Source organism: Esox lucius, chromosome 9, assembly GCF_011004845.1.
Source record: "Esox lucius isolate fEsoLuc1 chromosome 9, fEsoLuc1.pri, whole genome shotgun sequence".
NCBI lineage: Eukaryota > Metazoa > Chordata > Actinopteri > Esociformes > Esocidae > Esox > Esox lucius.
Genome location: NC_047577.1, coordinates 265784 through 290692, shown reverse-complemented (window position 1 = coordinate 290692; position 24909 = coordinate 265784). Strand labels below are relative to the sequence as shown.

General features: G+C 45.2%; 1 protein-coding gene across 2 annotated transcripts in view; it reads left to right on the top strand.

Annotated features, from left to right (window-relative positions):
* Positions 1–20262, top strand: part of si:dkeyp-9d4.3 (caskin-1) — a 69060-nt gene extending 48798 nt beyond the window's left edge. Inside the window, exons 14-24 of one of the 2 annotated variants that reach the window (XM_029122032.2) lie at positions 414–449; positions 1077–1161; positions 1478–1545; positions 2559–2666; positions 3091–3192; positions 4236–4374; positions 10571–11460; positions 11762–12006; positions 13468–13985; positions 17866–18349; positions 19519–20262. In XM_029122032.2, coding sequence (XP_028977865.1) covers positions 414–449; positions 1077–1161; positions 1478–1545; positions 2559–2666; positions 3091–3192; positions 4236–4374; positions 10571–11460; positions 11762–12006; positions 13468–13985; positions 17866–18349; positions 19519–19612 — 2769 coding nt within the window. In that variant the 3' untranslated portion in view covers positions 19613–20262. The remainder of the gene's footprint in view (positions 1–413; positions 450–1076; positions 1162–1477; positions 1546–2558; positions 2667–3090; positions 3193–4235; positions 4375–10570; positions 11461–11761; positions 12007–13467; positions 13986–17865; positions 18350–19518) is intronic. The other variant, XM_029122033.2, reaches the window with a different exon arrangement.
* The last annotated feature ends 4647 nt before the right edge of the window (positions 20263–24909 follow it).

Genomic DNA, 24909 nt, shown 5'->3' with positions numbered 1-24909 from the left:
TTTTTTTTCTGCATGCCCTACCCTCTTTCTACCCTCTCAACTGACCATACAATCCAGTTCCAATCACGTGTAGCAAACTCCAGAATTGTACCCTTTTGTCTTAATTGGTGGCTTTCTTCTGGCAAGTCATCCAAATAGCTTGTGTTAATGAAAGTGGCTTCTAACTGTAGTTTTTATAACATGGTGATGCTATGATACAATTAACTTCCAACTTAGAGCCATGCTTTTTTAACCTTTTGTACCCTCCTCTCCACTGTATGTGAGAACAAAATGCATCTTCCATGTAGTTTCATGACAGCTTTAACCATTTGTCTTATTTCTTGATTGATTATTTGTTTTTGCTTGCTTTCGCAGGGCACTGAGAAAAGAAACACTTGATAAACATTCTGTGTGGGTGTGTGTATTTGTTTCAGGTGTGTTCGTGTGTGTTTCAAGGGTGTGAGTTTCAGGTGTGTGTTTTTCTGTTGTGTGTGTTTTGTGTGTTTTATGTGTATGTCTGTTTCAGGTATTCAGGAATATCACACAAAGTTTGGACATTTGGCCGGTGTTTCAGGACATTTGGCCAGTGTTTCGAGAAATTTTATCAGTGTTTCAAGATATTTGGCCAGAGTTAATGGACATTTGGCTGGTGTTTTGAGATATATAGCCAGTGTTTTCTGGATATTTGGCTGGTGTTTCACAACATTTGGCCGGTGTTTTGGGACATTTGACAAGTGTTTCAGGACATTTGGCGGGTGTTACTGGGCATTTGGCCAGTGTTTTGAGATATTTGGCCAGAGTTATGGTACATTTGGCCTGTGTTTCTGGACATTTGGCCAGTGTTTTGGGACATTTGGCCAGAATTCTGGGACATTTGGCTGGTGTTTCAGGACATTTGACCTGTGTTTCTGGACATTTTGCCAGAGTTTTGGGACATTTGGACTGTTTTTTCTGAACATTTGGCCAGTGTTTTCTGGACATTTGACTAGTGTTTCGGGGCAATTGGCTGAAGTTTCAGTTGTGTGTGCTCACTTCGCTGCACCTGTTATAGATGATCTAAGCCTGTTTGTCGTATGTGTCTGTCTGTTTGTATTCAGCTCCTAGCAACAGTCATCTCCCAGTCAGTCAAGGCGAAGGAGCATTTGTTGGAGCAGTCCAGATCTTTGGATCAGTCTACACCAGGTAATCATATAAAGTTGGGAATGTCTGAGATGGGATGGTGTAGTTGGTCCTGTCTGAGAACAGGTGGTGTAGTTGGTCATATTTAGATGGTAATGTCTGATATGGGATAGTGTAGTTGGTCCTGTCTGAGAAGGTTTGGTGTAGTTGGTTATATTATGTGACGATGTCTGAGATGGGATGGTGTGGTTGATCATATTTAGATGGTGTAATTGACTGACTGGTTCTAACTGACTGACAAGTTTTTACTGACTGGATGGTTCTTACTGACTGACAGGTTTTTACTGACTGACTGGTTCTAACTGACTGTTTCCTGCAGTTAAGAGACCACCTGGTTGTCCTCCTGAGCAGCGCTCCTTTGATCGGAAGGCAGAGGAAGATGCTAAGGTGAGGTGTGTATGTGTTTGTGTATGTTCTCACCAGAGACACATACAGACTCTGTTGTTTAATTTGATTGTTGATCCTGAAGCATCCCTTCATCCTTCATTGCTTGGAATGTGTTTCTGTTGCTAGGTGGTTAGGGTCAAAGTTAGAGTTAGTCGTGGCTAGAGGGTTAGGGTCGTGGTTAGAGGGTTAGGGTCGTGGTTAGAGGGTTAGGGTCGTGGTTAGAGGGTTAGGGTCGTGGTTAGAGGGTTAGGGTCGTGGTTAGAGGGTTAGGGTCGTGGTTAGAGGGTTAGGGTCGTGGTTAGAGGGTTAGGGTCGTGGTTAGAGGGTTAGGGTCGTGGTTTGATGGTTGGGATAATGGTTAGATTCTTAAGGTCAGAGGATTAAATGATTTTCTCAGGACAAAGCAGATAAAATAGGGATCTTTTATGCTTATGCTAGGCTTATTTCCTTTTTCCGTTATGTTCTGTTAGCTTCCGTTAGGGTTATGTTCGGTTAGGGCTATATTTATGTATGAGTATGCTCTGTTAGAGTGATGTTCTTTCATAGTTCTCTTTCAGATAGGTTCTGATAGGGTTATTTTACAGTTATGTTCAGTATGGATTCTGTTTCATAAGGGTTATGTTATTTTTATGTTCTGTTATGGTTATGTTTTGTTAGGGTTATGTTAGGGTTATGTTGGGTTCTCGAGTATTCTGACTGTACAATTTATTGCCCTCTTGCGGTAAAGGATTGTCTGTCCTAATAATCAATCATTGACCTTAGCTGTGTCACCTGACCTCACAAAGACACAAAGAGCTTTGGCACTCCCTGTAACTCAGTAACCCCATTCTAGACCTCCTGACTACTATGTTCTTGAGCTGTAAAGACATTGTGTTCTAATAGGATGCAGCGTTCCTGTGTTAAGGCCTTGAGAATGCTGAGTAGTTGTTCTGTGTTCTAGAGTGTGTTTTATAGCTGAGAGTCTGTGTGTGTTTCAGAGTGTTCTAGAACAATGAGAGTGTTTTGTGTTCTAGAGTGAAGCGGTAGTGACCTGGCTGACTGACTGTCAGCTGCATTTCTACACCACTCACCTCCTGACCGCTGGCTATGACCTTGACACCATTAGCCACATGACCCCTGAGGTAAGACCACCTCTAACCCCTGACCCCTGACCCCTACGACACCTTGTCACCCCGATCTGACCTCTACCCTAGCATCCTGTATGTCCTGTCTGTGGGGGCGTGGCCTCACCCTGACTCCCCACCCCTGACCTGGTGATGTCATCTTGACCCTCCTGTCTCTGTGACCTCTGACCCACTGTGAGTCATCAACCAATCATGCATCACTATTATTTACTGCTTCATTTGCATAAAGCTGATGTCTATTTATTTAGGTGGTAAGGTTGAAAGGTAGAGAGACACTGAGTCAGATCTTTGAACTGTTTGACTCATTCCGACTCTGATGTCATTTTTAGAATTCAAATAAAGCATTTAAAGTGAGTATGGTGTGTGTCTTTGTGTGTGTGTGTGTGTGTGTCTGTGTGTGTGGGTGTCTGTCTGTCTGTAGGACCTAACAGCAATCGGGATAACTAAACCCGGCCATCGTAAGAAGATAATATCAGAGATCAGCAAACTGCCATCTGGTGACTGGCTGCCTGACCAGAAACCTGTAAGAACACACATACAGACATGTACACACATACACACATACACATACACACATACACACAAACACATACACACATACACACATACACATATACACATATACACACATACACACATACACACATACACACATACACACAAACACATAAACACATAAACACATAAACACATACACACATACACACATACACACATACACACATACACACATACACACAAACACATAAACACATAAACACATACACACATACACACATACACATATACACATATACACACATACACACATACACACATACACACACACACACATACACATACACATACACATATACACACATACACACATACACACATACACACATACACACATACACACATACACATACAGACATGTACACACATACACACATACAGACATATACACACATACAGACATACAGACATATACACACATACAGACACATACACACATACACACATACACACATACACACATACAGACATGTACACACATACACACATACAGACATACAGACATACAGACATATACACACATACACACATACACACATACAGACATACAGACATATACACACATACAGACATACAGACATATACACACATACACACATACACACATACACACATACACACATACAGACATGTACACACATACAGACATACAGACATATACACACATACACACATACACACATACAGACATATACACACATACACACATACACACATGTACACACGTACACACGTACAGACAGAACCACAATGACACTTTGGAATCATTACTATAGGTGTCTGATATAATTAAAGTTGGTCTTTTCCATATAATAAGGAATTCAAACACAAGAATGCACATGACCTTTCTGATGATGAGGTCAAGCACTTTGAATTTGAAATTAATTAATTTTGTACTGTGATGTGATAAATGAATTCCAGTAGAATACTTAATGTATGTATGTGTGTGTGTGTGTGTGTGTGCATACGTGTGTGTGTGTGTGTGTGTGTTTGCATGCGTGTGTGTAGGCCAGTCTGGCCCAGTGGTTGTCATTGATTGGTCTGAGTCAGTACTATCAGGTTCTGGTGCAGAATGGATATGAGAACATCGACTTCATCACCGAAATCAGCTGGGAGGACCTGCAGGAGATAGGAATCATTAAACTAGGTAGAACACACGCAAAGCACAGAGCATGTAGGCATAGAACCCGGCACAGAGCATGTAGGTATAACACAGATCACAGAGCACATAGCATATAGGCATAACACAGAGCACAGAGCATGTAGGTATAACACAGATCACAGAGCACATAGCATATAGGCATAACACAGAGCACAGAGCATGTAGGTATAACACAGATCACAGAGCACATAGCATATAGGCATAACACAGAGCACAGAGCATGTAGGTATAACACAGATCACAGAGCACAGAGCATATAGGTATAACACAGATCACAGAGCACATAGCATATAGGCATAACACAGAGCACAGAGCATATAGGTATAACACAGATCACAGAGCACATAGCATATAGGCATAACACAGAGCACCGAGCATGTAGGTATAACACAGATCACAGAGCACAGAGCATGTAGGCATAGCACAGAGCACAGAGCATGTAGGCATAGCACAGAGCACAGAGCATGTAGGCATAGCACAGAGCACAGAGCATGTAGGCATAGCACAGAGCACAGAGCATGTAGGCATAGCACAGAGCACAGAGCATGTAGGCATAGCACAGAGCATGTAGGAATAGCACAGAGCACATAGCATGTAGGCATAGCACAGAGCACAGAGCACATAGCACATAGCATGTAGGCATAGCACAGAGCACATAGCATGTAGGCATAGCACAGAGCACATAGCATGTAGGCATAACATAGAGCACAGAGCATGTAGGCATAGCACAGAGCACATAGCATGTAGGCATTACACAGAGCACATAGCATGTAGACAGAGCACATAGCATATAGGCATAGCACAGAGCACAGAGCATGTAGGTATAGCACAGAGCACATAGCATGTAGGCATTACACAGAGCACAGAGCATGTAGGCATAGTACAGAGCACATAGCATGTAGGCAGAGCACATAGCATATAGGCATAACACAGAGCACAGAGCATGTAGGCATAGCACAGAGCACAGAGCATGTAGGCAGAGCACAGAGCACAGAGCATGTAGGCAGAGCACAGAGCACAGAGCATGTAGGCATAGCACAGAGCACAGAGCATGTAGGCATAGCACAGAGCATAGAGCATGTAGGCATAGCACAGAGCACATAACATGTAGACATTGCACATAGCATGTAGACATACAGTAGTACATAGACATAGTACACAGCACATAGCATGTAGACATAGCACATAGCACATAGAAAGTAGGCATAGAACACAGCACATAGCATGTAGACATAAAACCCAGCACATAGTATGTAGACATAGCATATATCGCATGCCATGTCATAAGAATTTCACCTGCTCAGAACGTCCCTGTTACATTGTGCATTTGAAAAGAGTTTGACTTTTAGTACACAGTACATAGCACACAGCATGCAGGCATACAGTAGCACATAGCACGCCGACATATTAAGGACTAAAATTATAGTTTAACCATATTATAATTTTAACCACAGTAGTTTTAACAATATTATAGATTTAAACATAAAACCCTTTTTCCAAAAAAGTTGGGACGCTGCATAACATGCTAATAAAAATGGAATACAATGAGGTGCAAAACATATATCCCTATGTTTAATTGAAAATAGTACATATCAAATGTTGCAACTGAGAAATGTTATTGTTATTGGAAAAATACATGGCCATTTTAAATTTGAAGCCAGCACGTTTCAACCACCGTGTTGCATCACCTCTTCTTTTAACAAAACTCTTTAAGATGGACTAAGGCGAAGTGGAAACTGTCTTTGGTCTGACAAATCAAAATTTGAAATAGGTTTTGGGAATCATGGACACCACATCAGGAGTAAAAGAAGGAGTTAGAAGAGAGGGACCATGCGGCTTGTTATCAGCACCCAGTTCAAAAGCCAGTATCCGTGATGGTATGGGGGTGCATTAGTACACATGGCATGGGTGACTTGAATGATCTGTGAAGGCACCATTAATGCTGAATAATATATACAGGTTTTGGAGCAACATATGCTGCCAACCAGATTACGTCTTTTTCAGGGAAGGACTTATTTCAGCAAGACAATGCCAAACCACATTCTGCACGTACATTTGTGCATACCCTGGGCCACTGATTTTGAAAATATGACTGATCATGCAAAATATAGTATTTTATTTGAGGATAGTGATCATATTAAGCCATTTATTATCACATAGTTGTTTGGCTCCTTTTTAAATCATAATAATAATAGAAATCACCCAAATAGCCCTGATCAAAAGATTACATAACCTTGAATATTTGGCCTTGTTACAGACACACAAGGTGACACACAAAGGAAAATACTGAGCCATGGGGAGCTGAAAATAACTGTCAAAAGACCTGCATAACATGGTAATGGAACTTTATAAAGATGGAAAAGGATATAAAAAGATATCCAAAACCTTGCAAATGCCAGTCAGTACTGTTCAATCACTTATTAAGAAGGTGGAAATTCAGGGGGTCTCTTGAAACCTAGCAAAGGTCAGGTAGATCAAGCAAGATTTCAGCCAAAACTGCTGGAAAAATTGTTCGGGATGCAAAGAAAAACCCACAGGTAACCTCAGGAGAAATACAGGCTGCTCTGGAAAAAGACAGTGTGGTTGTTTCAAGGAGCACAATATGACGAGACTTGTTCGAGTTGCCAGAAAGAAGCTTTTACTGGGCCAGTGCCACAAAAAAGCCTGGTTACAATATGCCCAACAACACCTTGACATGCCTCACAGCTTCTGGCACACTAATTTGGAGATAAGAGACCAAAATAGAGCTTTATGATCACAACCATGAGCACTGTTTGCTGAGGGGTCAACAAGGCCTATAGTGAACACAGTACCATCCCCACTGTGAAGCGTGCTGGTGGCTCACTGATATTTCCGGGGGGTGTGAGCTCTAAAGGCATGGGGAATCTGGTGAAAATTGATGGCAAGATGAATGCAGCATGTTATCAGAAAATACTGGCAGACAATTTGCATTCTTCTGCATGAAAGCTGCACATGGGACGGTCTTGGGACTTTCCAGCACGACAATGACCCTAAACACAAGGCCAAGTTGTCCCTCCAGTGATTACAGCAGAAAAAGGTGAAGGTTCTGGAGTGGCCATCACAGTCTCCTGACCTTAATATCATCCAACCACTCTGGGGAGATCTCAAATGTGCGGTTCATGCAAGACAGCCTAAGACTTTGCATGACCTGGAGGCATTTTGCCAAGACGAATGGACGTGTTTTGCCTGCTCACTCATGTTTTCTTTAGAAATGACCAATTCTCCAAGGGTATGCAAACTTTTGAGCACAACTGTATTACAGCAGCAAGGCTCTGTAACAAAAAGGTTTGGATGCTAAACTGGCCTGTCTGCAGTCCAGACCTGTCGCCCCTTGAATACATTTGGCACATTATGAAAAGAAAACAGGACAAAGGAGACCCCAAACTGTTGAGCAGCTGAAATCCAATATCAAGCAATAACGGGAAAACGTAATTTTTATGGACAGAATTTCTAGGCGCAGCCAGGGGCCGGAGGGTGTCAGGTTTGGGGACCACACGATTTCGTCTCTGCTCTTTGCGGATGATGTTGTCGTGTTGGCCCCTTCAAGCCAGGACCTTCAGCATGCACTTGGACGGTTTGCAGCCAAATGTGAAGCGGTGGGGATGAAAATCAGTACCTCCAAATGACCGAGCTATGGCCATGGTCCTCATTCGGAAAAGGGTGGCTTGCCCACTTCAGGTTGTTGGAGAGTGCCTGCCTCAAGTGGAGGAGTTTAAGTATCTAGGGGTCTTGTTCATGAGTGAGGGAAGGATGGAACGGGAGATTGACAGACGGATCGGTGCAGCTTCTGCAGTAATGCGGTCGATGTATCGGCCTGTTGTGGTAAAGAAAGAGCTGAGCCGCAAGGCGAAGCTCTCGATTTACCGGGCAATCTACGTCCCCTGGGCTTTGGGTCATGACCGAAAGGACAAGATCCCGGATACAGGCGGCCGAAATGAGCTTTCTCCGCAGGGTGGCTGGGCGATCCCTTAGAGAGAGGGTGAGAAGCTCGGTCACCCGGGAGGAGCTCAGAGTAGAGCCGCTGCTCCTCCACATCGAGAGGGGTCAGCTGAGGTGGCTTGGGCATCTGTTTCGGATGCCTCTGGAACGCCTTCCTGGGAAGGTGTTCCGGTCCCGTCCCACCGGGAGGAGACCCCGGGGAAGACCTAGGACACGCTAGAGGGACTATGTCTCCCGGCTGGCCTGGGAACGCCTCGGTGTCCCCCCGGAAGAGCTGGAGGAAGTCTCTGGAGAGAGGGAAGTCTGGGCATCCCTGCTTAGACTGCTGCCCCCGCGACCCGGCCCCGGATAAGCGGAAGATGATGGATGATGGATGGGAAAACATTTTACTCAAAACTACAACAATTGGTCTCCTCAGGTCCCACACTTAAATGAGCTCGGTCCCAGAGAAGGCGGCAGCTGTTCTGGATCTTGTTTATATCTGGTTCTTCTTTGCATGGTAGTTTTAACTTGCATTTATGGATACAGTGATGTACTGTGTTTACAGACAATGGTTTTCGGAAGGGTTCCTGAGCCCATGCAGTGATTTCCATTACAGAATCATGTTTGTCTTTAATGCAGTGCTGTCTGAGGGCCCGAAGATCATGGCCATCCAATATTTGTCCCTTGTATACAGAGATTTCTCCAGATACTCTGAATCTTTTAATGATATTATGTACCATAGATGATGAAATCCCCAAACTCTTTGCAATTTTATGTTGAGAAACGTTATTCTTAAATTGTTGCACCATTTGGCTGCCCAGTCTTTCACAGACTGGTGAACCCCTCCCCATCCTCATTCTGACAGACCCATCCTCTCTGGAATTATCTTTTAATATCCAATCATGTTACCGATCTGTTGACACCAGGTTTAGTTTTGTAGCAATACACAACTTTTCCTGTCTTTTGTTGCCTCTGTCCCAACTTTTTTGAAACATTTTGCATCAAATTCAAAGATGGCTTAAATTTTTCAAGAAATAATAAAATGTCTTAGTTTCAACGTTTGATATGTTGTCTTTATACTATTTTCAATTTAATATAGGGTTTAAATTATTTGCACATCATTGCATTCTGTTCTATTTACATTATACACAGTGTCAACTTTTTATTTACATTATACACAGTGTCAACTTTTTATTTACATTATACACAGTGTCAAATTTTTATTTACATTTTACGCAGCAACTTTTTTGGAAACGGGGTTGTAGGTCTCATAACAGGTAGGTCTCCTAATATGTAGATCTCTTAACTTGTAGATCTCCTAACATTTAGGCCTCATAAAATGTAGGTCTCATAACAGGTAGGTCTCCTAATATGTAGATCTCTTAACTTGTAGATCTCCTAACATTTAGGCCTCATAAAATGTAGGTCTCATAACAGGTAGGTCTCCTAATATGTAGATCTCTTAACTTGTAGATCTCCTAACATTTAGGCCTCATAAAATGTAGGTCTCATAACAGGTAGGTATCTTAACATGTAGATCTCATGACAGGTATGTCTTAACATGTCAGCCTCATAACATCTAGATTTCATAACACATAGGCCTCATAACATGTAGGCCTCATGACAGGTATGTCTTAACATGTCAGCCTCATAACATCTAGATCTCATAACACATAGGCCTCATAACATGTAGGCCTTATGACAGGTATGTCTTAACATGTCAGCCTCATAACATCTAGATCTCAAAACACATAGGCCTCATAACATGTATGTCTCATAACATGTAGGCCTCATGACAGGTATGTCTTAACATATCAGCCTCATAACATCTAGATCTCATAACACATAGGCCTCATAACATGTAGGCCTCATGACAGGTATGTCTTAATATGTCAGCCTCATAACATCTAGATCTCATAACACATAGGCCTCATAACATGTAGGCCTCATGACAGGTATGTCTTAATATGTCAGCCTCATAACATCTAGATCTCATAACACATAGGCCTCATAACATGTAGGGCCCATAAGAGGTTATATTGCTAGGTAGCCAGATATGTCCCTTGGGCCACCTGTTGCAGAATGTTGTACAAACTATACCCCTCTCTGTCTTTCTCTCTTTCTCCCTCTCTCTTCTTCTTTCTCCTTCATCTCTTTCTCCTTCATCTCTTCATCTCTTTCTCCCACTCTCTTCATCTTTCTCCTTCATCTCTTTCTCCTTCATCTTTCTCCCTCTCAGGTCACCAGAAGAAGTTGATGTTAGCAGTGAAGAGGCTGGGGGCGTTACAGGGTGGAGAGAGGCAATCTGAGCCCAGGACTCCTCCATTATCCACCCCTCCCCCCTCCACGCCTCCATCCTTTACCCCTCCCCCCTCTACCCCTCCTCCCTCCATTGGAAGGTGCCAGAAACCTCCCCTCGCCAAACCTCGGCCTGGGATTGGTTCCTCAACACCACCCACCTCCCCACCTCACACACCCACCAAGGCACATCTCTCCTCCCCCAAGGCTAGAGCCCGCCCTTCCACACAGCCCCTACCAACTGAATCGCCAATCCAGGAAGGGGTGTCAGTTCCTTTACTCTGCCTACCAATGGAGGATGAGCGTCAGCAAACTAACAGTCTAATTGGCTACTCTGGGTGTGAAGCAGATGCTCACTCTGTTCCAGACTCCGCCCCCAGATATGCTACTGTCTGCCGCAGCAGCTCGGCTCGTAGCCCCACTGCTAACGATGCCCTTGTCAACCGCAGCCAATCATCAGTCACTCTGCGGCCAAGGAGAAAAGGACGGCCCCCAACTCCACCCAAACGGTCCTGTTCCTCTATCTCTGGGGGTGATGGACTAGGAGAGGGGTTAGGGGATGGGCTGGTGGAGGGGCATGGGGGGCTTCTGGGGGCAGGGTTAGGGGAGGGGTGGTTCAGAGAGAGAAGAGCGAGTGACTGTGGAGGTATGGCAGAGAGAAGGAGAGAGGGGGAGGTGAGTCTGATGAGGTCAGAGGGTGTGGGGGGGAGTGTCCGCAGCATCGCCGCCATGTTGGAGACGTCAATGGGAGGAGCTGGGACAGGAGGGGGAGGAGCTAAAACCCTCCCAAGAACCATGGGGGGCAGTGCCAGCTACCTCAACCCATCTCAGGTCTGTAACCCATAACTTCTAATCCCCTCTAAACCCTAACATCTTATCATAACCTCTAATCCCCTCTAAACCCTAACTTCTTATCATAACCTCTAATCCCCTCTAAACCCTAACTTCTTATCATAACCTCTAATCCCCTCTATCCTCTTAACCCTAACTTCTCATCATAACCTCTATTTCCCTCTAAACCCTAACTTCTTATCATAACCTCTAATCCCTAAACTCTAACCCTGAACCTCTAAATTCTCACCCTGTAACCAAGAAAACATACCTGATGTTTATTGAAATAATAATTTGCCAGGTGAGTCCGGCAGCATTGCGTCGTCAGGCAGGGTCTGGTGGTCTGGGGTCCGATGATGACATCATGAATCGTCGTCGGACAATCAGCGGCCCTCTTCCTGACCAGACCGACCCTCAGACCGAGTCTCCACCTCCACACACAAATCCATGCCCAGAACCACGCCCAGAACCCCGCCCACGTTCCACGGTTGTTATCCCAACAGCGGAGGGGCTTATTACAGATGGAACAGCAACCATAAATCGAAGGTCAATCAATCTAACTTTATCACTTCAACATCATTATTCTAACTTTCTCAGTCTAACTACAGGGAAAAAGTATTTGATCCCCTGCTGATTTTGTACGTTTGGCCATAATTTTAATGGTAGGTTTATTTGAACAGTGAGAGACAGAATAACAACACTGGCTAGGCCACTCTAGGACCTTAATGTGCTTCTTCTTGAGCCACTCTTTTGTTGCCTCGGCCGTGTGTCATTGTCATGCTGGAATATCCATCCACGACCCATTTTCAATGCCCTGGCTGAGGGAAGGAGGTTCTCACCCAAGATTTGACGATACATGGCCCCTTCCATTGTCCCTTTGATGCTGTGAAGTTGTCCTGTCCCCTTAGCAGAAAAACACCGCCAAAGCATAATGTTTCCACCTCCATGTTTGACTGTGGGGATGGTGTTCTTAGGGTCATAGGCAGCATTCCTCCTCCTCCAAACAAGGCGAGTTGAGTTGATGCCAAAGAGCTCGATTTTGGTCTCATCTGACCACAACACTTTCACCCAGTTCTCCTCTGAATCATTCAGATGTTCATTGGCAAACTTCAGATGGGCCTGTACATGTGCAGGGGCACCTTGTGGGTGCTGCAGGATTTCAGTCCTTCACGGCGTAATATGTTACCAATTGTTTTCTTGGTGACTATCATCCCAGCTGCCTTGAGATCATTGACAAGATCCCCCCGTGTAGTTCTGGGCTGATTCCTCACCGTTCTCATGATCATTGGAACTCCACGAGGTGAGATCTTGCATGGAGCCCCAGACCCAGGGAGATTGACAGTTATTTTGTGTTTCTTCCATTTGCGAATAATCCCTCCAACTGTTGTCACCTTCTCACCAAGCTGCTTGGCGATGGTCTTGTAGCCCATTCCAGCCGTGTGTAGGCCTGTGTAGGTCTACAAACTTATCACTGACATCCTTGGACAGCTCTTTGGTCTTGGCCATGGTGGAGAGTTTTTATATAGATAACAAACTGAGATTAAGAGCACTCCCTTTAAGAGCTCATTACCTGTATAAAAGACACCTGGGAGCCAGAAATCATTCTGATTGAAAGGGGATAAAATACTCATTAAAATGCAAATAAATTTATAACATATTTGACATGCCTTTTTCTGGATTTATTTTTTGTTATTCTGTCTCTCACTGTTCAAATAAACCTGCCATTAAAATTATAAACTGATAATTTTTTTGTCAGTGGGCAAATGTACAAAATTAGCAGGGTATCAAATACTTTTTTCCCTCACTGTAAATCAGTTCAACCTCATTAGTCAAACTTTATCTGTCTAACTTTATCAGTTCAACCTCATTAGTCTAACTTTATCAGTTTAACCTCATCAGTTTAATCTCACGATTCTAACTTTATCAGTTTCTCTGATAATGTTTTTTTCACTAAATCAGTATATAGTTCATTGACATGGTCTAATAGTGATTGTGATTGGTGCCCAGGAGGAAGCCCCGCCCTCTACACTACTCTGACGGCGAGAAGTTCCATTTGACAGAGACAGACACCATCCGGCGACGCCCACGCAGCAGAGAGCTTTGCAATGACCAACCAGATGACAGCACTGGCAACAGCCAACCAGCGATTAGCACTACCAGCATCAACCAATCAGCAAGCCGCACATCTGGCAGCCTCCAACCAAGCAGCAGCCGGAAGACCATTGACCAAGCAGAGACCTGCAGGCCAAGCTTTGACCAATTGCATCGTGGACTACTGGCCCCCCAGCAGCTGAACGGAGGGGTTGACCAATCACAGCGAGTTGTTCTGCGAAGGAGGCCAGTTTCCGAGGCGGAGGTGGAGGCGGCCTCTCGGAGGGAGAACTGTGATTGGTTAGAAGTCAGGAGCCCACTGAAGCCACCAGTTTCTCCGAAACCCTGGATTGCTGTGAGGAGACAGCAGCCCCAGGACCCTCCAACCCCAACGAGGCGAGTACCCCTGCCAGGGCCCGAGGTCGACACTCCTGGTGAGTTCAGCTCTCTCTGATGTTCTAATCTTTGACCTATAACCCTGACATTGTACCCTTGACCTATCAGTTGACCTCTATTACCTGACCTCTGACATCAAACATAATCTATGAAATGGTTTGTGTATTCATATTGAACAGTTTGGTTCAGGGTCCGTGGTCACATAGTAATTAAGTTGTTTTATATTTGTTTTGTCTCGTTGCGGTGTGCACCTCCACTCATTCCTTATTTCACTCCAGCGAGGACAGAGCTGGGAAAAGGAATTAGCAGTTAGCTAAATGCAATGGAGCAACATGGCAAGGATTGGCAAGCCAGAACTAGAAGATGCCACAGTATCATTCAGGCCTGAGAACATTTCGGTTTCCCTGTGAACTATAACTGGGATTGCAAATGAGGAGGATAAAACTTCTACAACATATAGGCTCTGTTTAATTGACGATAACCTATTTGAGTGGCAATACGAGTAACATGACTAATCATTTATTCATTTATTTTTACATGGAAAATATAATACATTTTCTCAGGTAGAAGTTATTAACCAGTTTCAAGTGGTCCTATTTGTTTAAGGCACTGCCATGTGAATTCATTTAGATATATGCTGCTGGACTAGGCACCATTTTAAATTACAATTTAATTTCATTTTATATGTGTAACAACTCGTCGCGGTGTAGTGTTGGAGGAACCAGGCGCAGGCAGTACTCTCGTTCGTGGGTTTTTATTAAAACAACAAACAAACCAAACACGAACGGAAAACGAAACTAAATACTGATGAAAATAAAGTGCGCGACAACGCGTCTTAACAATCAACATTCAACAGTAATTTAACAACACTCACCGGTATACTAACAGACAGCAACAATGACAAGCAACAGCAACAATGATCCACAATGTGGGGAGCAGAGGGGAAACATATATACACATACAAACGAGCTAGATTGGGACCTGGTGTGGAAGATGGGAAACATGTGACAGTCCGGGATGTGTTCGTGAGAATATGGGAACTTGTGGAAATATGGCACGGTGGCGCTGCTGCTCACCGCACCATGACAGTACCCCCCCCCAAAGGCCCGGCCACCGGACGGGCCAAGACGAACCCCAGCCCAAGGGAGGGGGGGCGGGGCAGCACAGTACCCCCATCGGCACAAACCCGCCGAGGGGGCGGAACAGCCGCGACTAACCAGGGAGGCGGAGCCGTCGGGACAGGCCGGGGAGGCAGAACCGGCTGAAGATCAGGAGCCGGCGGAGGGTCAGGAGCCGGGAGAGCCGACGGAGGGTCGGTGGCCGGCGGAGGGTCAGAGGCCGGGAGAGCCGACGGAGGGTCGGTGGCCGGCGGAGGGTCAGAGGCCGGGAGAGCCGACGGAGGGTCGGTGGCCGGCGGAGGGTCAGAGGCCGGGAGAGCCGACGGAGGGTCGGTGGCCGGCGGAGGGTCGGTAGCCGGGAGAGCCGACGGAGGGTCGGTGGCCGGCGGAGGGTCGGTAGCCGGGAGAGCCGAAGGAGGGTCGGTAGCCGGGAGAGCCGAAGGAGGGTCGGTAGCCGGAAGAGCCGAAGGAGGGTCGGTAGCCGGAAGAGCCGAAGGAGGGTCGGTAGCCGGAAGAGCCGAAGGAGGGTCGGTAGCCGGAAGAGCCGAAGGAGGGTCGGTAGCCGGAAGAGCCGAAGGAGGGTCGGTAGCCGGAAGAGCCGAAGGAGGGTCGGTAGCCGGAAGAGCCGAAGGAGGGTCGGTAGCCGGAAGAGCCGACGGTGGGTCGGTAGCCGGAAGAGCCGACGGTGGGTCGGTAGCCGGAAGAGCCGACGGTGGGTCGGTAGCCGGAAGAGCCGACGGTGGGTCGGTAGCCGGAAGAGCCGACGGTGGGTCGGTAGCCGGAAGAGCCGACGGTGGGTCGGTAGCCGGAAGAGCCGACGGTGGGTCGGTAGCCGGAAGAGCCGACGGAGGCGCCGGGGCGGCCGGGACAGGAAGGGGCGCCGGGGCGGCCGGGACAGGAAGGGGCGCCGGGGCGGCCGGGACAGGAAGGGGCGCCGGGGCGGCCGGGACAGGAAGGGGCGCCGGGGCGGCCGGGACAGGAGAGGGCGGTGGCAGCCAAACCCCGGCAAGCTCAGGCGGTGCAGGCCACTCCTCCTCGGCCTCAGGCGGTGCAGGCCACTCCTCCTCGGCCTCAGGCGGTGCAGGCCACTCCTCCTCGGCCTCAGGCGGTGCAGGCCACTCCTCCTCGGCCTCAGGCGGTGCAGGCCACTCCTCCTCGGCCTCAGGCGGTGCAGGCCACTCCTCCTCGGCCTCAGGCGGTGCAGGCCACTCCTCCTCGGCCTCAGGCGGTGCAGGCCACTCCTCCTCGGCCTCAGGCGGTGCAGGCCACTCCTCCTCGGCCTCAGGCGGTGCAGGCCACTCCTCCTCGGCCTCAGGCGGTGCAGGCGACTCCTCCTCGGCCTCAGGCGGTGCAGGCCACTCCTCCTCGGCCTCAGGCGGTGCAGGCCACTCCTCCTCGGCCTCAGGCGGTGCAGGCCACTCCTCCTCGGCCTCAGGCGGTGCAGGCCACTCCTCCTCGGCCTCAGGCGGTGCAGGCTGCTGCCACTGGCAGGAAGGAGGCGCTGGCTGCTGCTCCAATGCAGCAGGGGGCGCTGACTGCCGCTGCTGGCAGGTAGGAGGCGCTGGCTGCTGCTCCAATGCAGCAGGAGGCGCTGACTGCCGCTGCTGGCAGGTAGGAGGCGCTGGCTGCTGCTCCGATGCAGCAGGGGGCAATCGGCGCCGTGGCGCAGGGACAGGGGCGGCGGAAGGCCGCGGAGCAGGAAGCGGTGTGCGCCTAATTGCCAGCCTACAGCCTGGCCAGCCTGCACGGGGTCGAGGAGGCACCGGACATAGAGGGGGCGCCGTCGGGACTTCCCTCGGGCACCCTCTCAGCCCCCCCCTAAAATTTTCCTGGGGGGACCTCGGACCAAGCGTTGGGCACCTCGCCCTCTTCTTCCTCCGGCCTCGCCTGCGTCCTGTCCTTCCTGCCTCCTGCATGTCCTGCAGGAGACCCTTCACCAGCTCCCCTTGCTCTTTGGTGAGGGGCTTGACCACTCCATACTGGTCCATGCCCCACAGCGGCACCCCGAACCCGTCTTGGGGCAACCCCCAGCACTGCTCCCCAAGGGGATCCTCCTCCACTCTCTCATAGACCGCTTCGTCATCGTCCGATGAGAGGGAGTCAGACCCCCAATCGCCCCTCCACGTATACACCCTCTCTGGAGGGGCTGCCTGCTGGCTCCAGTTGCGGTGGATCATTCTGTAACAACTCGTCGCGGTGTAGTGTTGGAGGAACCAGGCGCAGGCAGTACTCTCGTTCGTGGGTTTTTATTAAAACAACAAACAAACCAAACACGAACGGAAAACGAAACTAAATACTGATGAAAATAAAGTGCGCGACAACGCGTCTTAACAATCAACATTCAACAGTAATTTAACAACACTCACCGGTATACTAACAGCCAGCAACAATGACAAGCAACAGCAACAATGATCCACAATGTGGGGAGCAGAGGGGAAACATATATACACATACAAACGAGCTAGATTGGGACCTGGTGTGGAAGATGGGAAACATGTGACAGTCCGGGATGTGTTCGTGAGAATATGGGAACTTGTGGAAATATGGCACGGTGGCGCTGCTGCTCACCGCACCATGACAATATGGCAGGCACTGGTGTTTATTTTCCCTTTGTTTCCATATTCTCCTACCCATGTTTCCTATTTTAATAAATGGAAAATCTAAGTAAATCTAAGTAAAATGACATATTCCTCAGGCATTTATTTAGTCGATGTATCCAAACCGTACCGAACTGTGACACCACTGTACTGTTTATCACCCGTTTCAACATAGTTACCTCTGGTTTTTCTCTCTGCCCTAGTGGAGCCAAGGCGGTTGCCTCCCCCGGTCTCCCCTAAACCCAGCCCTCCCCCCACCGCTCCTAAACCCACCAAGCCCTCTCTGTCCTCTCCTCTGTCCTCCTCAAGCCCTCTCCCTGTTTCAGACCTCCCTCACAACTCCTCCCCTGCCACCACCCCTTCCACGCCTCAGACCCCCTCCACTCCCGGCTCGACTCCCCACCCCATCAAACCCCCCCGCTCCTCCATTGCCGGGCTCTCTGTGGACCTAATGGGAGGGAAGGAAGGTGAGGAGGTACTGAAAGAGGATGGCAGAGAAGTAGAGAAGGTGGAGGTGGATAGGAGAGCAGAGAGAAGGAGAGCAAAAGAAGTGGAGCAAGCCAAGGAGCAGAATCCAGAAGAGAAGGAGGAGGAGCATCATCAAAGGCTGGAGGAGACCAGCGCCTCCCTAGCAGCAGCTCTGGAGGCTGTGGAGCAGAAGATCAACCAGGACGACACACACAACCAGTAAGTCAGACGAAACCAGTAAGTTACACACAACCAGGATGACACACACAACCAGTAAGTTAGACGAAACCAGGACGACACACACAACCAGTAAGTTAGACGAAACCAGGACGACACACACAACCAGTAAGTTACACACAACCAGGACGACACACACAACCAGTAAGTTAGACGAAACCAGGATGACACACACAACCAGTAAGTTACACACAACCAGGACGACACACACAACCAGTAAGTTACACACAACCAGGACGACACACACAACCAGTAAGTTACACACAACCAGGACGACACACACAACCAGTAAGTTACACACAACCAGAAAGTTACACACACACATATGCATACATACACACAGAAACCTAATTACACAAAACAATCCAATTACACACAGCAACTCAATTACACAAATCAATTAAATTATACACAGCAATCCAATTAAACACAACAATCCAATTGTGCACATTATTCAATTACGAACAATAATCCAATTGTGCACATTATTCAATTACGCACAAAAATCTAATTTAACACAACAATCCAATTACACACATCAATTAAATTACTCACAACAGTTTTTTCCAATTCTTGAACGTGAGAAGATTTATAAATGTCTCTCTCTCCTCTTCCCTTTGTACTCTACTTCTCTTCCTCCCTCCCATTGCCTGTCTCTTTCTTTTCTGTCTCTCTCCTTCACTCATCCATCTACTTCTCTCCTTCCTGCTTCTTCCCGTCTCTCTCTCCCTGTCTCTCTCTCCCTGTCTCTCTCTACCTGTCTCTCTCTCCCTGTCACTCGCTCCCTGTCTCTCTCTACCTGTCTCTCTCTCCCTGTCTCTCTCTCCCTGTCTCTCTCTCTCTGTCTCTCTCTCTGTCTCTCTCTACCTGTCTCTCTCTCCCTGTCACTCTCTCGCTGTCACTCTCTCCCTGTCACTCTCTCCCTGTCTCTCTCTCTCCCTGTCTCTCTCTCTCCCTGTCTCTCTCTCCCTGTCTCTCTCTCCCTGTCTCTCTCTCTCCATGTCTGTCTCTCTCCCTGTCTCTCTCTCTCCCTGTCACTCTCCCCCTTTCCCTCTCCTTCCATCCTCTCTCTTCGTATTTATGTCTACATTCTCACCTCCTTACTTCCTCCCTCTACTCCTTCTCTCCTCCTCTCCTCCTCCACTCTCCAGTTGTCTTGTAGAGGAGAAGACAGTCAATATTCTGGATGACATTGGTAGCATGTTTGACGATCTGGCCGACCAGCTGGATGCTATGCTGGACTAAAGTTGCTACCGTTGCCGTGGCGATCAACCCAGAGGTCCCCCTCGTACCCCAACTGTTCCAGGGTGCACTGTGGCTCCTGATAGAACTATTCCTGTGTGTTCATCATAGGGCTTTGGCCAACCATGTTGATGTTACTGTGGTGATGTTACCGTGGTGATGGGTGATGGGTATTCCCAAAGCAGGAAGTTGTTGATGTTAGTATTCTCCCTCCTCCCCTCGTAATGGTCAAGGAGTTTTCTGAAAGCACATAGATTGACTGACAGACAACCGACAGACTGTGACCTAATCCAGCAGACGGACAGACAATGATCTAATATAGTCAATATAGTCTGATCTTATAGGCGTTACAGAAACAGTTGAGAGGCCTACATTCATGTTCTGGATAAGTTTCTCTCCTGCACTGTTCAACCAATCCTATAGATGTTGGGCATGAGTTAAAATGGAGTGTTAACTTATAAATGTCCAAAAGGAGCAATTGAGACAGACACTCTTTTATTTCCCCTGAAACCCGATCTTTCTACTGTGGGGCTCCAGAGGATGAGTACAGACAGAATAAGTTAAGCACAGAAAGACAGACAGATAGACAAAATGAGTAAAGCACAGAAAGACAGACAGACAGAAAGAGTTAAGCACAGAAAGACAGACAGACAGAGACAGAATGAGTTAAGCACAGAGAGATAGACAAACAGACAAGCACAGATAGACAGAGAGACAAGGTGTTAAGCACAGATAAACAGACAGACAGACAGACAAGCACAAGGTGTTAAGCACAGAAAGACAGACAGACAAGCACAAGGTGTTAAGCACAGATAGACAGACATAAGATCTTAACCTGTTACTGCAGTGGGTTCAGTCACAGAGAGTTTTTCTGTCAATAGTACCTGCTAGTGATGGCCCAACAGACTAATAATAGATCAGTGGGTCAATAGTCCCTGCTAGTGATGGCCCAGCAGACTAATAATAGATCAGTGGGTCAATAGTCCCTGCTAGTGATGGCCCAACAGACTAATAATAGATCAGTGGGTCAATAGTCCCTGTTAGTGATGGCCCAGCAGACTAATAATAGATCAGTGGGTCAATAGTCCCTGCTAGTGATGGCCCAGCAGACTAATAATAGATCAGTGGGTCAATAGTCCCTGCTAGTGATGGCCCAGCAGACTAATAATAGATCAGTGGGTCAATTGTCCCTGCTAGCAGAGACGAATTTACAAACCCACCATAAGAGACCATATATATATATATATATATATATCCTATATATAGGCCGATAAGTCTAAGGAATATATTTGCACAAGATTCTGGCTCTATGTTGACTAGATATTGGGCAATCACTAACAGGGACTAACCCATTGAGTATTTGTGAATAGTCACTACAGGGTACAGAAAAATGTTGTTATTTAGTCCACTTCAGTCACAGGTTAAGCACAGATAGACAGACATACACAAGACGTTAAGCAAATATATACACGCTGGTTAAAAGTACCCAGACAGACAGGAAGGCAGACATACACAAGGTGTTGAGCACATATAGACACACAGGTTTAAAGTAGACTGACAGAGGAAGGCAGACAGACAGGTTAAAAGTAGACTGACAGACAGGAAGGCAGGCAGACAGACAGACAGGTTAAAAGTAGACAGACAGAGAGGTGATGTGTATTTGTGTGCATCCACTTCCTCTTGGTAATATTTATAAGGACTGCTGCTGTAAAGCTGTGTTTTAGAAGAGGAGCTCATATGAACTCTCTTTGTCATCTGATGTGAATCACCATAGTTATTGTAGCTGTTGTTGTTCATTATGTTGTTGTGAATGAGTGAAAGGTTGTAGTTCCCTGTTATTGTTGTTGCTCTGTGTTTCTGGCCCCTGATATCAGACAGTCAGACAGACTAAATCAGGTTTAATAATACCATATCCATAGGTAGAATAGTAGCACCCATGTCTAGTAGAGCTTATTTAATATTCAGTCACCCTTGATAAACATAAGCAACAAAAGGCTGTATAAAATAGCACAGATGAGCTATATTATAATTTGAATCATTAGAAGATATTGTACTGCTCATTATTCAAAGGATTCCATCAAAATTAGTTAATTCATCAAATAGAAAGTTTGAGAATGGTTTCAAAGATAACTGAAATGGCTGAATAACTGAGTCCCTTCTTCCTCCACACAGGATATTTCCATGAGATCCTTCTGTCTGTGCTTACGGACTGATTCAAAACACATTTTTATGAGATTGAATTGAGATGGCCAATGCAAAATGTTGATTTTCTAAATTCTAAATGTCTTAGTTGATTTTGATGTGGGTCTGGTGTCATGTGGGAACAGTATCTTATTAACCTTATTTGCTTGTCTTTATCAAGGTTGCCAATCAATTTGGGAGTGACTGTTTATATTTGCCATACAGTATATTCTGTACTATATCTGTAGTAAAGCTAAACTGATGTATATCTACACAGTATTTGAGATAGAAGCTAATTATTTGGTCTGATACAATGTATTTCCTACCCACCAGGGCTCTGGTCTAAAGTAGGACACAAAGATAACTATCTAAATTCCCTGTAAAGTCTATTATATGAAATGAAGTACCCTTATTCAATTGACATTAAATGTAAAGTGTATGCTACAAAATAAAGCTGACTTTAAATTATTTGTAAAGTCTGATATAATACTAAGTAGACTATTTACATAGTCTGTACAGTCTATGATATAAAATACAATGGACTTTAAATTACTTGTATAGTTTAGTATATAATATAAAGTTGATTATTTAAATTATTTTTAAAGTCTGAAATATTAGAAAGTAGATCATTTAAATTATTTGTGAAGTATATGATATGAAATGTATTTGAGGAGTTAAATGATTGGGGAAGTCTATAATATTAAATAAAAAGTACACTATAAATAAATGGTAAAGTCTATGACATAATGTACATTATTTACATTATTTTTTGGGTGGAGTGGAGTCTGGTGGGTACAGTTTAGGGCCAGTAACCAAAAGGTCAAAGGAAAAAATCCTAAAAATTTGAAATAAGTTGCTTTTTTAAGTGGCTCTGGATACAATTCTAAAATGTACATTTTTAGTCTGAAATATAAAGTATATGGCACCACCCGGTATGAAGCCCAAAGCTGTATGAGGTTTGACACTGAGCACAAGAATCACTGAGGGTAAGTCCCAAAATGCAAACTAAACAGGAAATAAGGTTCTAGGTGTCTGGTAAAGGCTATCATGCTACATTGGCTGCAATTTGAGACACAGAATGAAAATGCAGCATGCACACTTTTCACTGGGGCCTGCTGTTATGAACTTTAAACCTGCTAAATGTTCCTGAACTGATGTTAAACATCCCTCAATACAGCCCAGACTTCCTACTGACCAGTAGCTATTGCTGCAGTGCATTCGTGTTGTCATGTCAACCCCTGACCTCTAACATTTGACCCTGCTGTGTCTATGAGTGCCTTGGATGTGTTGTTTTATCTTAGTCTTTGTTTTGATTAGTTCCTTTAGTTAAAATCTTGTGACACTTCCATACAATGTAAGCCTGGACCTGCAAAGCTCATTATCTATACGATGTGGTGATGTCATATGAATGCATACATTCTGACCCATATGGTGATGTTATATAAATCCATACATTCTGACACATATGGTGATGTTCTATAAATCCATACATTCTGACCCATATGGTGATGTTCTATAAATCCATACATTCTGACCCATATGGTGATGTTCTATAAATCCATACATTCTGACCCATATGGTGATGTTCTATAAATCCATACATTCTGACCCATATGGTGATGTCATATGAATCCATACATTCTGACCCATATGGTGATGTCATATGAATCCATACATTCTGACCCATATGGTGATGTCATATAAATCCATACATTCTGACCCATATGGAGATGTTCTATAAATCCATACATTCTGACACATGTGGTGATGTTCTATAAATCCATACATTCTGACCCATATGGTGATGTTCTATAAATCCATACATTCTGACCCATATGGTGATGTTCTATAAATCCATACATTCTGACACATATGGTGATGTTCTATAAATCCATACATTCTGACCCATATGGTGATGTTCTATAAATCCATACAGTCTGACCCATATGGTGATGTTCTATAAATCCATACATTCTGACCCATATGGTGATGTTCTATAAATCCATACATTCTGACCCATATGGTGATGTCATATGAATGCATACATTCTGACCCATATGGTGATGTCATATGAATCCATACATTCTGACCCATATGGTGATGTTCTATAAATCCATACATTCTGACCCATATGGTGATGTTCTATAAATCCATACAGTCTGACCCATATGGTGATGTTCTATAAATCCATACAGTCTGACCCATATGGTGATGTTCTATAAATCCATACATTCTGACCCATATGGTGATGTTCTATAAATCCATACAGTCTGACCCATATGGTGATGTTCTATAAATCCATACATTCTGACACATATGGTGATGTTCTATAAATCCATACATTCTGACCCATAAGGTGATTTATATAAATATACAAACATTCTGATCTGTAAAGATGATGATATATAAATATACAAACATTCTGATCTATAAAGATGATGATATATACTGTAACTCCAGTGCCTTATATAAAGTCTAATACCCCTTGAACATTTAGATTTTTATGTCAGTGCCTTAGAGCTGAATTTATTTTTATTTTTATTTTTTTCAAATTCAGCAGTTTTTACTGGGAATTTCTATTAATATTGAGAAGTAAAATTATACAGTATAAAATACAAAACTGAAATATAAATAACCGGAAAAGTCTCCAGACCTGACTTTAATGCTGGAAATAGGAATAGGTCTAGCAAATTTACAAACATAAATTTGGCATTTTCAACACTTCTTTTTTATTCTTTAGTCACTCCACTTTAGCTTTAGTTGTTGTCATGATAAAAGGTGAACTTCCTTTGCAATTCACCACCCAACAGAGAGAACCGACAGAAACACAATAATTTATCCTGAAATCATCAAACACTACACCTTAACACGTGAATGCCAATTGAACATTATTGTATTTAATTAAAAGTAACCCTGTGGTTACAGAATGGTCTGTAGATTAGTGAAAAACATGCCAATTTAAATGCATGAAACGGAGGCACTGACATGACAATAACAGTTGAAGGGCTGTAGACTGTCTGTTGGCACAGCACATGCTTGAAATTCAGATCCATATGGTGATGTCATATTAATCCATATGTTCAGATCCATATGGTGATGTCATATTAATCCATATGTTC